The sequence below is a fragment of the Geotrypetes seraphini genome, chromosome 3 (assembly GCF_902459505.1).
Source record: "Geotrypetes seraphini chromosome 3, aGeoSer1.1, whole genome shotgun sequence".
Taxonomy (NCBI): domain Eukaryota; kingdom Metazoa; phylum Chordata; class Amphibia; order Gymnophiona; family Dermophiidae; genus Geotrypetes; species Geotrypetes seraphini.
The window spans coordinates 33,457,075-33,472,586 of NC_047086.1; the positions used below are offsets into that span (position 1 = coordinate 33,457,075).

General features: G+C 40.4%; 1 protein-coding gene across 2 annotated transcripts in view; it reads right to left on the minus strand.

Annotated features, from left to right (window-relative positions):
• The window catches only part of EPHA7 (EPH receptor A7), a 393,019-nt gene that overhangs the window by 102,981 nt on the left and 274,526 nt on the right, over positions 1-15,512 (minus strand). For both annotated transcript variants that reach the window (XM_033937544.1, XM_033937543.1), the window contains exon 6: positions 840-964. In XM_033937544.1, the coding sequence (XP_033793435.1) occupies positions 840-964 (125 nt within the window). The remainder of the gene's footprint in view (positions 1-839; positions 965-15,512) is intronic.

Here is a 15,512-nt window from a genome sequence, read left to right on the forward strand (position 1 = left end):
TGTTAATGATGAATGTTTGTATACCCCCTCCCCTCATTTAAAAATAATTTTATTAATGTAAAACCGATTAGAAATCTGATATGCAGGATAACAAATTTTAATAAAACTTGGAAACATCACCCCTGACCTCATTCCGCATAATGAAACAGGTTCTCGGGGCCCTGGCTGGGGCAGGCTTTGTGAGGATACATCTGATCTATAAGAAATGATACATTGCAGCAGATTTATTGTTGCCCGCTCAGTAGAAGGGGGCAGTGTGGTTGTATAGACACCACTTTGCGGTGTTTCAGAGCAAGGATTCAGGTGCTTGCACAAGCCTTCTCTCTTGTAAAACTCTATCCTATTATTTATGGACAGCATCCAGCAATCATAGATTCCCCACTGAGAAGACAGAGAGAGGACGTGACTCACAAACACATGCAGGGCACATATGCTCCATCCTATTTGATGAGGAACAGCAGATGGCTGTGGCACTCCTATATATATATTAAACAGATATTGTACACAAAGGGAAGACACTCTTGGAATGACTTTAGTGCATATAAATCCAGATAACAAACAAGCGAATGTCAAAGACTTTAAAATATATACTTTTAAGACAGGCAGTACTCATAAAGGTTTTTTTTTTCCACTTGCCTTTCCCAAAACTGTTTCATTACTTATGGAGAACAGCACACAGAAAACCGCAAAGGAAGCCATTCTAAGAACTGCAATCTATTCCGTCAGACAACAGTAATTGTAATTTTTGCAGCATTAAACCTCTCCCTTCTATTTGGTGACTGGAGTACATGATGTAAACAGTGCACTGTTTATCGGTTTCAGATGCTCTTAGCACTTACTTTCTCATAATACTTGATTTCATATTCAGTGATGACTCCGTTGGGATGCTCTGGTTCCTGCCAGGAAAGCTCGATGCTCCGCTGCAGAACTCTCTCCTTCATTACTCCGCTAACCTGCGAGGGAGCTGTTTGGACAAGATGCGTCAAAAAAACAATGGTCAAGGGCGCTGGAGGCTTCAAAATAAAGTGTCACAAACTGATCAGCCCTCCCCCCCCCCTGCTGTTCCAGTTTCATTAAGGTAAATAAATAATGTACCTTTTCGAATCCCACCGCCGAGGGGGCTAATGAATATTCAAACCAGACCTTATTACTGTTCATAAACCATAATAAGAATTTAAATTAAAGTGCAAACAGCAGAAAGATGGCATTGTTCAAGTTAGTGCAAAACTCGAATCGATGGGATCGGAATCACAATTAAGCAAATGAATTCTAATTAAGCTCGGAAAACTATGCTTTCAAATTAATCTCCTGTGATGAAAAGTAAGATACACAATTTTTTTTTTTTTTAATCGCAATAGGCTTTGTCAACAAACATGATTAAAAAGTCATAGGTTTTGATGCCTTCAAGTGCACTTAATTCTGTATTGTTACGCATTTCCTCAACACTGCACAGACAAGTTTGCTAAACTTCCTTGTTTAATAGATGCCGACACAGATTGACTGAATGGTTGAAGCATTTCCATTCTAGTCTGGTAGACGAGACTCTGGAATGCAGAAACCCAATTTACTCTTCTTTAATTTGCTCTGTGATGATTAACTAGCTGTTTTCTCCTTTTTAAATGAGCAGTAGCACACTGAATTATTATTTTTTTGTCATATCATTATGTTTCATGTATCAAATTATGTATCACCAAGTACAATAAAATATTTCTAAATTGCTAAATCCGATTTTTAAGATGCTCAGATACCATTACCACCGTTCAAACTGATTTTGTGACAGCTTAAAATTACAGATGTCATCTCTTAAAATTGAATCCCAGCAATTTGAGCTTGTGTCATTTTTTTTCAATTAATTTTGCTCCTGAGTTTTACGCTTTCCAACATATGGAAATAATTACATAAAAGGGAGGTCGATGCCCAAATGTCTGTCCAATCATCCATTGAGTCTGTGCTATCTGTCTATATGAAATAATAATGCTCAAAAAAGGAAGCAAAATTCACCTAATTTGACAAGCAGGAAGAAAATGTGAATATAACGGCAGAATCATGAGCTTGGTACTTTCAGAAAACCAAGCTTCCAAAAGTTCTTCCTATTCTTTAACAGGGGGAAATGCTAGAACTGTTAGAATATCCAACACTCTCTATCTAAAACCCCATAATTCACCCTTTTCTTATCTCCTAAAGACCTCTACTTCCCGTTCGTAACTCTTTACCCAGCGTTTTATTACCTTAAAAATTCTATGTCATCGCTTATTCTATTCCTTCAAATTTTGAATGTAATTCTTGTTTTAGTTTGGATGTAATCCGCCTTGAACCGCAAGGTAATGGCAAAATAGAAATCACTAATGTAATGTAATATGGGTTCATAGACAACGGCGCGAAAGACAAAGGCGCGCCCAGACAATTGAGCGCAGCACGGAGGAGCGCACCGCTCAAAATTACTGTTTTTAGGGGCTCCGACGGGGAGGTTTGTTGGGGAACCCCCCCACTTTACTTAATAGACATCGCGCCGGCATTATGGGAGGTTTGGGGGGTTGTAACCCTCCACATTTTACTGTAAACTTAACTTTTTCCCTAAAAACAGGAAAAAAGTGAAGTTTTCAGTAAAATGTGGGGGGTTACAACCCCCCACAACACCCCCACAACGCGGCGCGATGTCTATTAAGTAAAGTGGGAGGGGGTTCTCCCCCCACACCCCCCTGTCGGAGCCCTAAAAACATAAATTTTGAGCGGCACGCGCCTCCGCGCTGCGCTCAATTGTCTGGGCGCGCCTTTGTCCCGGCGCGCTTTTGACCTGACACCTGTAATATGGACTACTGGTCCATACAAAAAAATAAAAATCACTTGCTCTGCCTTCCTGCACTTTGGCACAAAGAAACACAGGCACGCAGACAAAGGGGAAAATTACTCAAGTAGACTGCAAAAAATGAAATAATAGCAGTATCAAAGTCATCTTCCACACAATTCCCAAGAACACACACATACATTGTTTTATACTTATCACCTCACATCAAAACTATTCAAATCAATGATGAGTTTGCCTGTGGTTTGCTACCAAATGGGTACGTTGCCAGTTTATTTTCAGGGGTCTTTTTATAAGAAATTGAATAGTATTCTCACCAAATTTATTTGGCTGGGTAAAGCTGCTCGAATTGCTTTAGTATCTTTACAAAAACCAATTGGTCAGCTTAGTGTTGGGAAATCTGTCAGCTAGGTCACCACAGACTAGCCTTTGGTGGGGTGTGGGGGGCAAGGGGTGAAAGGGAGGTATTGGGGAGTTACGAGTTAATTGTTAATTGTTAGAATATTACTTCAATTTGTAATACAGATTTGGCCAAATCATGCCTATTATGCGGTATTTGCTGGTATGTGCTAGGATGGCTGCGTGCAAGTGCATGGTTACGAGGGGGTGTTAAAAAATTCTCAACCCAACCAACCAGCTTCCTAAATTCTAAGCGTTATTTTGCCATTGTAGCTGAAAAGCGTGTTATCTTGCTTCCTTAAGTGCCAATATACAGAAACAAAATTCTGTTTTTTGACATTGTTTCAGATCATTGCTTGAACCATATCCACGTCATTCTCTTCTTGGCTGGGCTGAAAACTTTTCAGCATCTCCTCGTAAAGCATATACTGTACCGTATGACCTTTTTAAATTCTTCTGCTTTAATCAATTGCCTGGTTTGTATGCTCTGCTCTTTATCTGCACTGCTTAAGCATTTGCAGATACCTACCCTCCTGTTCCTCTTGGTCATGTTTAAACAGAGTTATGCAGAAAACACATTTTGTATAGCCTTTTTAAAAAAAAAACCAAAAAACCACTATTGTACTTCTACAGATATAGCCACACCGGTACACTTGCACCCTCATCCCAACTCTGCATATACTCTCACCCATCTGCAACTGACACACATCCCTCTGGGAGGACAATTCTTTTTTTTTTTTAACTTTATTGATTTTACAAATATTAACAGTGCAACACACAGATAATGAACATGTCTGGGAGGATAATTCTATAAGTGGGTGTTTCCTTTTAGGTACTCTGATACAATGTGTTGAGAGCTCTAGTATACCAAGGGCGGGGGCGGTCCCAGGCAGTGGGAGGGGCTGAGGAGCGGTCACGGGGGCCACATCCCTTGTGCACAGCCGTCTGCTCTACCGGTCCCCGCCCCCCTCTAATGTTAATTTCCAGTTCTGGGACAGGGGAATGGCAGGGGCGACGGTCGTGCACACGCAGACCACAATCCCATGACTGCTCCACACATAGCCTCCACTGCCTGGAGAGGGAGTGCTCCACCCCAGGTGTCTGCCAAGCCAGGTACGATGCTGGTCAGGAGTATATTCTATAATAGCACCTGTGCACTCGGATTCTGTTAAGAAATACTAGTGTAACGTGGCATCAACACGCCTTCCGTTTATGTGCGACCAGTTCCACTAGCCACAGACCAACAGTGGTCACATAAATGCAGCCATGGTCTGCGCAACTTACAGTATTCTGTAGGTTGTGTCAGTGGTAGTCCCAACCACCCATGTGAATAGCCCCTTGCATTTACATACTATAGGGTCAGGCACTATAAATCATGCTCAAAAATGGGTGCCAGAAAAGACTGTCACTAAATGCAATTTTTTTTTTTTTTTTTTAAAGGCATCTGTCCTTTATAGAATCATGATTTCTGCCAATTCCCATACCCAAACTTTAAGCACCAGCCTTATGCCCAATGAAATCATGTGTATATATGCTGGCACCCAAGCTGGGCACCCTGATCCAGTACACCAGGGGTAGGGAACTCCGGTCCTCGAGAGCCGTATTCCAGTCGGGTTTTCAGGATTTCCCCAATGAATGTGCATTGAAAGCAGTGCATGCAAATAGATCTCATGCATAGTCATTGGAGGAAATCCTGAAAACCCGACTGGAATACGGCTCTCGAGGACCGGAGTTCCCTACCCCTGCAGTACACTATAATTAGACGTACAAATTTTTGGAATACCCTAGAGGAAAGGAGAGACAGGGGAGATATGATTCAGACGTTCAAATACTTAAAGGGTATTAACGTAGAACAAAATCTTTTCCAGAGAAAGGAAAATGGTAAAACCAGAGGACATAATTTGAGGTTGAGGGGTGGTAGATTCAGGGGCAATGTTAGGAAATTCTACTTTACGGAGAGGGTGGTGGATGCCTGGAATGCGCTCCCGAGAGAGGTGGTGGAGAGTAAAACTGTGACTGAGTTCAAAGAAGCGTGGGATGAACACAGAAGATTTAGAATCAGAAAATAATATTTAATATTGAACTAGGCCAGTTACTGGGCAGACTTGCACGGTCTGTGTCTGTGTATGGCCGTTTGGTGGAGGATGGGCAGGGGAGGGCTTCAATGGCTGGGAGGGTGTAGATGGGCTGGAGTAAGTCTTAACAGAGATTTCGGCAGTTGGAACCCAAGCACAGTACCGGGAAAAGCTTTGGATTCTTGTCCAGAAATAGCTAAGAAGAAAAAAAAAAAAAAAAATTAAATTTAATCAGGTTGGGCAGACTGGATGGACCATTCGGGTCTTTATCTGCCGTCATCTACTATGTTACTATGGCCACACCTCCACAGCCTCTTAATTCCTTGATTTATGTGAAGCTTTGAAACATCTAATACTTCTTTTGAAATGATTCCCCTCCTAAAGTTTTTGGCCCTCCCCATTTACAGTCCTTTTTTAAAAAAATTAATTTTACTTCGATGTATTTTAAACAACCTTTCCATCCCCTACTTTCCTTCCGTCTCATGTACGTTAATCCGAATTCGTCTAGTATTTTTAATATTTGATAAAATATTGCTTTTATTTACCTATTTTAATTGTCCCTTACAATCTTTTTATATTAAACACCGTCTAGACATTTGTTTTGATGGACAGTATATAAAAAATAAAGAAGCTTAAACTCCCTTTGCGATACATGCTATGGGAGACAGACGCTCTTCTCTATAGAACACTGCTCAACCAGATACCTATGTAAATTTTTGTAGGTGTCAATTTCAATAATTGGCTGTTAGCAGCCAATTAATGAAGGTTTAGAGCTAATTAGTCAATTAATATGCGAGTAAATCTGGGCACCATATATAGAATCTAGGACATGAAACTTGAAAGCGACAGGATTTTGTATATTTATGCCCTCAAATTCATATATACCTTCAATACATTCAACTAACCCCTCCTCAGAACATCTGTATATTATAAGATAAAAACCTATGGTTGGAAAGCAACCTCAAATTCATTTACCTGTATCTCCATGCTTTCACAACTTGTTTTTATTATTCTTTAATAATTCGTCTACCAGAGATGAGAAGATGGAAATGGGATTGGTGGAGAGCATACAAGTGTATTTTCATACCCATAACAAGTGTAAAGTCAATTTTTTTTCTGAAATATGGCTATTCTTCAGTTACCACAACAATGCTAAATCTATGTGGTTGGAAATTGATACAAACTAAATAACAAAAAAACCCCACACTCTTTAGAAAAAATGATGTATGGCTATCACACAAGAGCTATATTTCATGCTGTGGTGTTATACCTCAGACAATGAAGCATTTTACCCAATTCAGGTTTTTTTTTTCATATAATGATTTACAAGCTCCCGTTTACTTCATGGGTTACCAACCACCTACCTATTTCCATTTATTTTTTTTAAAAAATTTTCTTTTATTGTAGTGCATGTCAAATGTGTAAAATTATGGTCTGCACAAATATATTTTGTAATCCTTTGGATAAAACCAAATTCATCCTCCTAGAAAATGACAAGATCCAAACCACAACCAACCTAGACATAAACACAACCAATTATCCCATCCAAACCACCATAAAACTACTAGGCATGACCATAGACAGATGCTGCACAATGCAACCGCAAATAAATAAAACAATTCAAAAATCATTCGCAATCATGAGAAACCTGAGACAAGTCCGAAAATTCTTTGAAAGAACACAATTCCAACTTATAGTACAATCCCTAATACTAGGTATATTGGACTACTGTAACATACTCTTCCTTCCATGTCCTGCAACTACGATAAGACAACTCCAAACAATCCAAAATACAGCTTTGAGACTCATCTACTCATTGAAAAAACATGACCACATCACTGAAGCCTTCATCAACTCACACTGGCTCCCAATCCAAGAAAGAATCCAATTCAAATTCTACTGCATCTTATTTAAAACCCTACACGGAGACAGCCCATCATACCTGAACAATCGCCTCATCCAAGCACCCAGTACCAGACACAGAAAAACGCACTCCCCATTCATACCCCCCCCAATCAAAGAAGTAAAAAGAACAAAACTACACGACGGCCTCCTAGCCACTCAAGCCGCAAGACTGGACAACCAGATCTCCAACCTTCTGATGACCACCCCAGACTATAGGACGTTCAGAAAAGAAATAAAAACCACACTTTTCAAGAAATTCCTGAAACAGCAATAACAGCACGACCTCTAAATGCTCTTAAGATCTACAACTTACCTCTCTAGCTAATCATTGTAATTCTATCTTTTTAAATTAACCTTTTGTAATCCGCCTTGAACCGCAAGGTAATGGCGGAATAGAAATCCCTAATGTAATGTAATGTAATGTAATGTAATGTAAAAGAGAATACATCTTGCGCCATAATTCTAATTGTGGGGTTGTTTATATCATCAAATGCCCCTGCAATCTATTATACGTTGGTCAAACCTCAAGGCAATTTAACATCCACTTGAATGAACATAAAATTAACATCACCAGAGAAGTGTTGACAGCACCTCTCGTTAAGCATTGCAAAATTAATAAGCATGAATTTTTTTATTTGAAAGCAATAATAATTGATGTGATGTTTAGAGGGAGGAGAGGAGGGGATTAAAAAAAAAAAAAAAAATGCTAACCCAAAGAGAGCAAAGGTGGATTTTTAAACTTAACACACTAGAACAGGGGTCTGAAAGTCCCTCTGTGAGGGCCGCAATCCAGTCGGGGTTTCAGGATTTCCCCAATGAATACGCATGAGATCTATGTGCACGCGCTGCTTTCAATGCATATTCATTGGGGAAATCCTGAAAACCTGACTGGATTGTGGCCCTCAAGGAGGGACTTTGAGACCACTGCACTAGAACCTCTGGGTTTAAATAAGGCCATGGAGTGGCAACACTTTTATTGAGCTCGGTTTTTCACTGGAGCAATAATACAAATTAACTGGCCCCTCTTTTTTTGATTATAGTTTAATTCTTAATATGTGGATTTTGCGGCTTTCTAAGTAGACATTTGATGCGGCCGCGTTTTCCCTCCAGTCATGAGATAGATGTTAATGAGTTTGACGTCAGTACGTCTTTTTAACGTAGTACAGCATTTTTGGTGTGTTGCTTGGAATCGGCAGAAGAGTGGTGCACTGCTGCTAAGGTAAAGATGCTTTAGAATATTATTTTAAGTGATATATGTTAAGAAAGAAAATCGTATTTTCTTGTTTTCATAGTCACCGTTGCATTTGAAGCCCTGACACAGCGGGTAATTTGTTAACTCTGCGAAATGCAGGCTGCATCGGACTTGATTAAAATATATTCCAGCAACGGCTCCAAACTCCAATAATAGGCAGAGTTTGCAAGACAAGTACTGCCGTTTAAATGATATATTAACTAAATTTTTTGAACCTTCATGAGTCTTTGCACCATTTTGCCGATTTCCTTTACGAAAAGCCTGTTTGGCATTTAGAAACAGTTTGGCACTCTAAGCATAGAGTTTTAAGCACTTTATTACAATAAAATAAATTTTTCTTTAAATAAATGATAATAGGTAGGTGGTTGGTAACCCATGAAGTAAATGGGAGCTTGTAAGTCATTACATGAAAAAACACTGAATTGGGTAAAAATGCTCCACTGTCTAAGGTATACCACCACAGCATGAAATATAGCTCTTAGCTCTCATGTGATAGCCATACAGCGTTTTTATTCTAAAGAGTGTGGTATTTTGTTATTTTCTAAAGAGTGTGGTTTTGTGTTCTTCAGTTACAACAGCCTAATAAATGAAGAAATCTTAAGAACTGCAACTGAGATAGTATTTCAAAACTGACAAGAAGAAGATAATCTCTGCATGCATCCTCCTGACAGTACAATTTAGGAATGCATCTTCCTGGGAATATTCTCTGTCTGCAGAAAAGACCTTGATAAGCTAGCTGGACCAAACAAGTAAGAGTTATTTACCTCATGACATGTCTTGAACTTTAAGGCAATAAAGGAATGATTTATATTGAATGGCTTCTCAATTACAAAAAAAAAAAAAAAAAAGTACCTCCATATAATATGTAAACTGCTTTGGTTGTACCACAGAAAAGTGGTGCATCATAATCAAATATATAGATATTTAGCATACCAGCATATATGCACATACGATGCGTAAATGTTGAAATTATGTAAGTATGAAATATGCACATATCTCACAAAGGTTTATTCACCACACAAAATAATAAATACATAAATAATTAAAAGCCCGAAATGGCCATGTTTCGCTCTTTCATTAGGCGATATTTATTGGACTACACCTTCTGGATATATGGGGTATTTTGTAATCCTCTATACATGTCTTTTGACCAGCATTTCTCTCCTTCACCCTCTCCAGTCTCTGGTCTGGCACTGCTCCCTCCTCCTTCTCCTATGGCTAATAAACATAGCCTTGCTTTCCCGTAGCGACAATATGCAGAGCAGGCTGCTTTCAGATGGCTTGTGGAAATCCACTGCTTATTCCTAGGATAAACAGCATAAAATCTGTTTTACTACTTGGAATCTATATAGGTACTTGTGACTTGGGTTAGCTCTTGCTAGAAACAGGATACTGGGCTTGATGGATCTTCGGTCTGTCCCCATATGGTAATTCTTATGTTCCCTCTGCCGCATCCTGCTGACAGGAATTGCATCAGAGGGAGGCGGGATACAGCAGAGGGAAGACCCAGGGCTGGCTGAAAGCAGCCTCCTGTGCATGCTGTTGAAACTGGACAGCAAGGTAATATTAAGAGGGCCAGGGGAGAACGAGGAGGAAGTAATGCCAGACTATGGGCTGGACAGAGAAGAAGAGAAATGCTGGACCGAGAGGGGAGTGGGAGAAAGCTTTGGACCAAGGGAAGCACTAGAAATGGGCTCAGAGGCTAGGGGTTTTGGTGCCTTGTATCTCCAGTGCTTTGGATCAGTCTCACTTGGTCCAGTGGTTGAGCAGGCCCTGACCAAATTTCATCAGGTTCTTAGGATATCTACAATGAATATTTATGAGATAAATTTTTATAGAAAGGAGGATGTGCATGGCCACAAAGTGACAGACTGGGCCAGGAACTGATTGAATGGAAAGCGACAGAGGGTAGTGGTCAATGGAGATCTCTCTGAGGAAAAAGATGTTACCAGTGGTGTGCCTCAAGGTTTGGTTCTTGGGCCTGTACTTTTAAACATTTTTGTAAATGATATTGCTGAAGGGCTGTCAGGTAAGATTTGCCTTTTTGTGGATGATACCAAAATCTGCAATAGAGTAAACACCCTTGATGGTGTGAACAACATGAGGAAGGACCTAGCAAAGCTTGAGGAATGGTCTGAAATTTGGCAGCTAAGATTTAATGCTAAGAAATACATGGTTGTGCATTTGGGCTGCAAAAACCAGAGTGAACAGTACAGTTTGGGAAGTAAAGAACTTTTATGCACGAAAGAGGACTAAGACTTGGTTATGATAGTATGTGATGATCAAAATGTGGCCAAACAGGTTGAAATAGGCGATGGTGAAAGCTAGAAGGATGCTTGGGTACATAGGGAGAGGTATGGCCAGTAGGAAAAAGGAGATATTGATGCCTCCAAATAAGATTCTGGTGAGACCTCATTTAGAATATTGTACACAATTCTAGAGACCTCACCTTCAAAAAGATATAAACAGGATGAAGTCAGTCTCCCAGAAGAGGTGGTGGAGACAGAGACTGTGTCTGAATTCAAGAAAGAATGGGATAGGCACGTGGGATCTGAGAGAGAAGAAGAGGTAATGGTTACTGTGGATGGATAGACTGGATGGGCCATTTGGTCTTTGTCTGCAATCATGTTTCTATGTTTCTGTGTATACTTTGGATGAAAGACAAGAGAGGGGAGATATGATAGAGATGTTTAAATATCTACATGGCATAAATGTGCACGAGGCAAATCTCTTTAATTGGAAAGGAAGCTACGGAATGAGAAGGCATAGGATGAAGTTAAGAGGTGATAGGCTCTGGATTTATCTAAGGAAATACTTTTATGCCAAAAGGGTGGTAGATGCATGGTAGAAGTGATGGAGACAAACAGTCTGTCTGAGTTCAAGAAAATGTAGGACAGGCATGTAGGATCGCTTGAGGAGAGGAGAAGATAGTGGATGCTGTGGATGGGCAAACCGAATGGGCCATTTGGCCTTTATCTGCTTCCATGTTTTTATGTATCTCATAAATATTTATTGTGGGTATCCTGAAAGTCTGATGGGACTTGGTGTGCCCTGAGGACTGGCTTGAGAAGGGCTGCTATATGGAATAGAACATTATGCTCTTGAATTTGATCTGAGAATCAAATGAAAAGGAACTGAGGAAGCACAGGGTAAGAAATCAAGAGTGCTATGAGCAGATATCTTTAAGTGAGTAAAGTACCACTTGGGCACTATAATCTAAGGTTCTTTAATTCTGTTTCCATAGCAATAAAGCTAGACCTCTCACTGGGCTTTACTGGAACTAAAATCTTGTTTAAATTACTATTAACAAAAAGCACAGACACATACAATCCTGAACAACTTTGAATAAGATCAGTTTAATGCAGTTTCTTATGTGAATTGTCTAGAAATACCATTTACTTTTAAATATTTTCTGCAGATTCAATTGTATGAATAACCTACTAATTAACCTGGGCTGTATAATTAAGAAAAAAATTACTACAAAGAAGGTTAAGCTTGCCTGTTAATGACTGTCTCAAACAGGTCCCTAGGGCAAAGGAACATTAATGAACTGGAAATACCTCACCTAGAGGACATTATTACTACAATAAATGTTCAATCATAAAATAATCATTTTACGATGGTACAACAAATGGCTGGGAGTGAGGGAGGCTTCCTAGCTTGATCTGAGCTTCTTTACAGTGGAAAAAAAAAAAGAAAAATAAATATTGCTGCCAGGATACATTTTGAAATCACTTGTACGGCTTTTGCAAGGATGATCAATAAGCTTTCTTAACCTAAGAAGTAAAATCTGATAAAGAAGTATCCCTGATCGATTGCTTCCATGCAAAGGAATGAGATCCCGGGCACCCTTGGTTGCTCAGATTGAATGTAGCAACTTGATTATATGGACAAGAATTACCTGTTGGCGGAGACGGTTCTGGCTCAGTGGTTATAGGCACTGCTTCCATCTTGCACAGATCATGGGTTCAAATCACAAGTGTGGTCAGATACCCCAGCATATACTCCTACTTTTTTTTAGTGGCATTCTGACATCTGGGTGCGTCTCAATGACGCCAAGGTTGTGCATCAGACACGTCTACTTGCTCTGAACTACAGACATTGTGTGAGTAGTGTATCTCTTTTTCTTTTCTCAACCTTTTGGAAATGAAGGGCTCCTTTTACTAAGCTGCGCTAGCGGTTTTAGCGCGCTTAGCGCATGCTACAATGCCACGCACGCTAGATGCTTACACCTCCATTGAGCTGGCGTTAGTTTTTCCGCGAAGCGCGGGGGTTAGCGCGTGCTAAAAACGCTACCGCAGCTTAGTAAAAGGAGCCCTAAGTGTGATATGCAATATATATATTTTCAGGCACAGTGGTACCTTGGATTACGAGCATAATCCATTCCAGGAGCATGCTCGTAATCCAAAATGCTCGTTTATCGAAGCGAGTTTCCCCATAGGAAATAATGGAAACTCGCTTTGATACGTTCCCACCCCCAGAGGCCAGCGGCGCTGCTCTATCCCCCCCCCCCCGAGAACCGGCATTGCTCCCCCTGAAGGATCCCCCGCGATCCGGCACCCTCCGCCGCGATTGGGCACCCCCTTGCCGCTGCTTACTGTCATCTGAGCACCGGCATGTCCTGTGCGTTGGTGCCGGTGCCCGAAGATCGGCCTCCTCTTCTTGCTGGGCCTTGAGCATCTGCGCATGCTCAAGGCCTGCGAGTTCATTTATGTGCCTGACATGCAACCAACATGAACAGAGCTACAATGCCTTTGCTAAAAATCGTTGCTCTTTTATCTTGTTTAACTTCGAGCTAAACTCCACATTATATGAGTATAAAGTGCTCAGTTACCTCCACTATGTCATTTCTAAAGCATATTAAGACCACGATAGTTAAGGAACCACCACTGCACATTACAATTTCTTTTCCTGCCACAAATCAACCTGAATCAGCAGATATTAATTACCTTTTCTACCTCAATTCAATCTTAGTCTGCAAATGTTCATTTCTTGCTTATAGACAGTTCAAGATAATTATGTTGTGTACTTATCTTATTCCAGATGTCCCATTCACATTCTTCATTAGATATCATGCTATCGGGTCTTGTATATGCATCAATATCCCATTTGTGAAAAAGTGCTCTAACCAGTGTCCAACTTAATCAATAACATGCTCCGTATAAAGAGTATTAAAAAAATGTAAATGTTCCACCAATTACAAACTTCTTGTAATCCGTCCTGCTGCCCTCCGACCCAAGCTGGGTTTCAAAATCATCCTCAGGGAGAACAAACCCTAGGTGGAATTCTTCCGTGGCTGAGCTGCCGCTCCCAGGACTCTGTTGGTTGATTTTTAACAAAGGCATTGTAACTCTATTGAGATTTAAATTTGAATGCCAATTATGTAAATATAAGCATCTTGAAGTTTTTTGACAGTGATGCAACCAACCTGTCCATGCTCCTCCCAGGTTCACACCCCCTTGAAGTTGCATGCTCTGGAATTTGAGTGCACAACTTCTAGAATAGTGACAAATAGCTATATGCGCAACTGCTAACTGGTGCTAATTGGCACCAATTATAGCCAAGAATTGGTTGTTAATGCCAATTAGCTAATTATTGAATTAAGCTATGTGCACAGCTCACCTTATTCTATAACGTGCATGTGCAAATTTGGATGGTAATCAGAAATTTGAGCATATAAAAGATTATAGAACCAGGGAATAAGCGTATCTTCTCTGCATTAGCTTTATGAGCGTATCCTGAGAATGCCCCCAAAAGGTAATAAACATAGGGCTCCTTTTACGAAGGTGCGCTAGCGTTTTTAGCGCACGCACCGGATTAGCACACGCTAACTGAAAACCTACCGCCTGCTCAAAAGGAGGCGGTAACGGCTAGCGCGCGTGGCAATTTGGCGCGTGCTATTCTGCGCGCTAAGGCCTTAGCGCACCTTCGTAAAAGGAGCCCATAGTAACATAGTAGTATAGTAGATGACGGCAGATAAAGACCCGAATGGTCCATCCAGTCTGCCCAACCTGATTCAATTTAATTTTTTTTTTCTTCTTAGCTATTTCTGGGCAAGAATCCAAAGCCCTGCCTGGTACTGTGCTCAGGTTCCAACTACTGAAGTCTCCGTCTACACCTTCCCAGCCATTGAAGCCCTCCCCAGCCCATCCTCAACTAAACGGCCGTATACAGACACAGACCGTGCAAGTCTGCCCAGTACTGGCCTTAGTCCTTCAATATTTACTATTATGTTCTGATTCTAGAAACACCGCAGTTAATGTGCCTTTAGCAAAAGACTTCCTTGGTATCATTATTCACCCAAGATTCTCTTGACTTCCCTAAAACCAATAACAGTATTTTCTCTTCTTCCCACCCCTTTGATTCCTCTGTCAACCAAAGTGCCAATTTGGAATTGAAAAGGCATGACAACAACTAATAGAATGCACTAAGTCTGTACACGGAAATCCTACCCCCCTCCCCTCGGTTTCATTACTTAATCATCTGCATGCATTGTTCCCTGTTGTTCTTTGGCTGGAAGCGCACAAGAGCTGTCTGAGGGTATGTTCAGGATCAGTAGGGAGTGAATAAATAATAAACTATCTTGTCACTACACAGATACAGGATCTTTTTTTTTAATAATATGATTTGTTTTGGATAAAATGTCGCTTTACTAATCATACTGTTTGTACTTAACAAGCTAAGCCACTTATTGAATATTAAAAAGTAGAACTGCTTGGTCTGTGCTAGTGTCACAGTAGGTTATGCACCAAGGTATTGACCAAGATTTGTGACCAAGGATTCCTAAAGTCTTCACTGCTGTATGACCAGCCCGTCTTATGGTAAACCGCCTCGACCCACCTCTTATTGTAAACCCACCCCTACAATGTAACCTTATTCTGTACAAATATTCATGTGCTCAAAGACTTCATTGGGTTTTTTCTTCCGCTGAATGTCCAGCTCTTCTTTATTGTAAACCGCCTCGAACTACTTTGGCTTTGGCGGTATATAAACAATAAATTATTATTATTTAAAAGAATGGTGCTAGTGTTCCCTTTAAAAGGTGGGAACTGTACAATGATTGATTGATAAATATTCT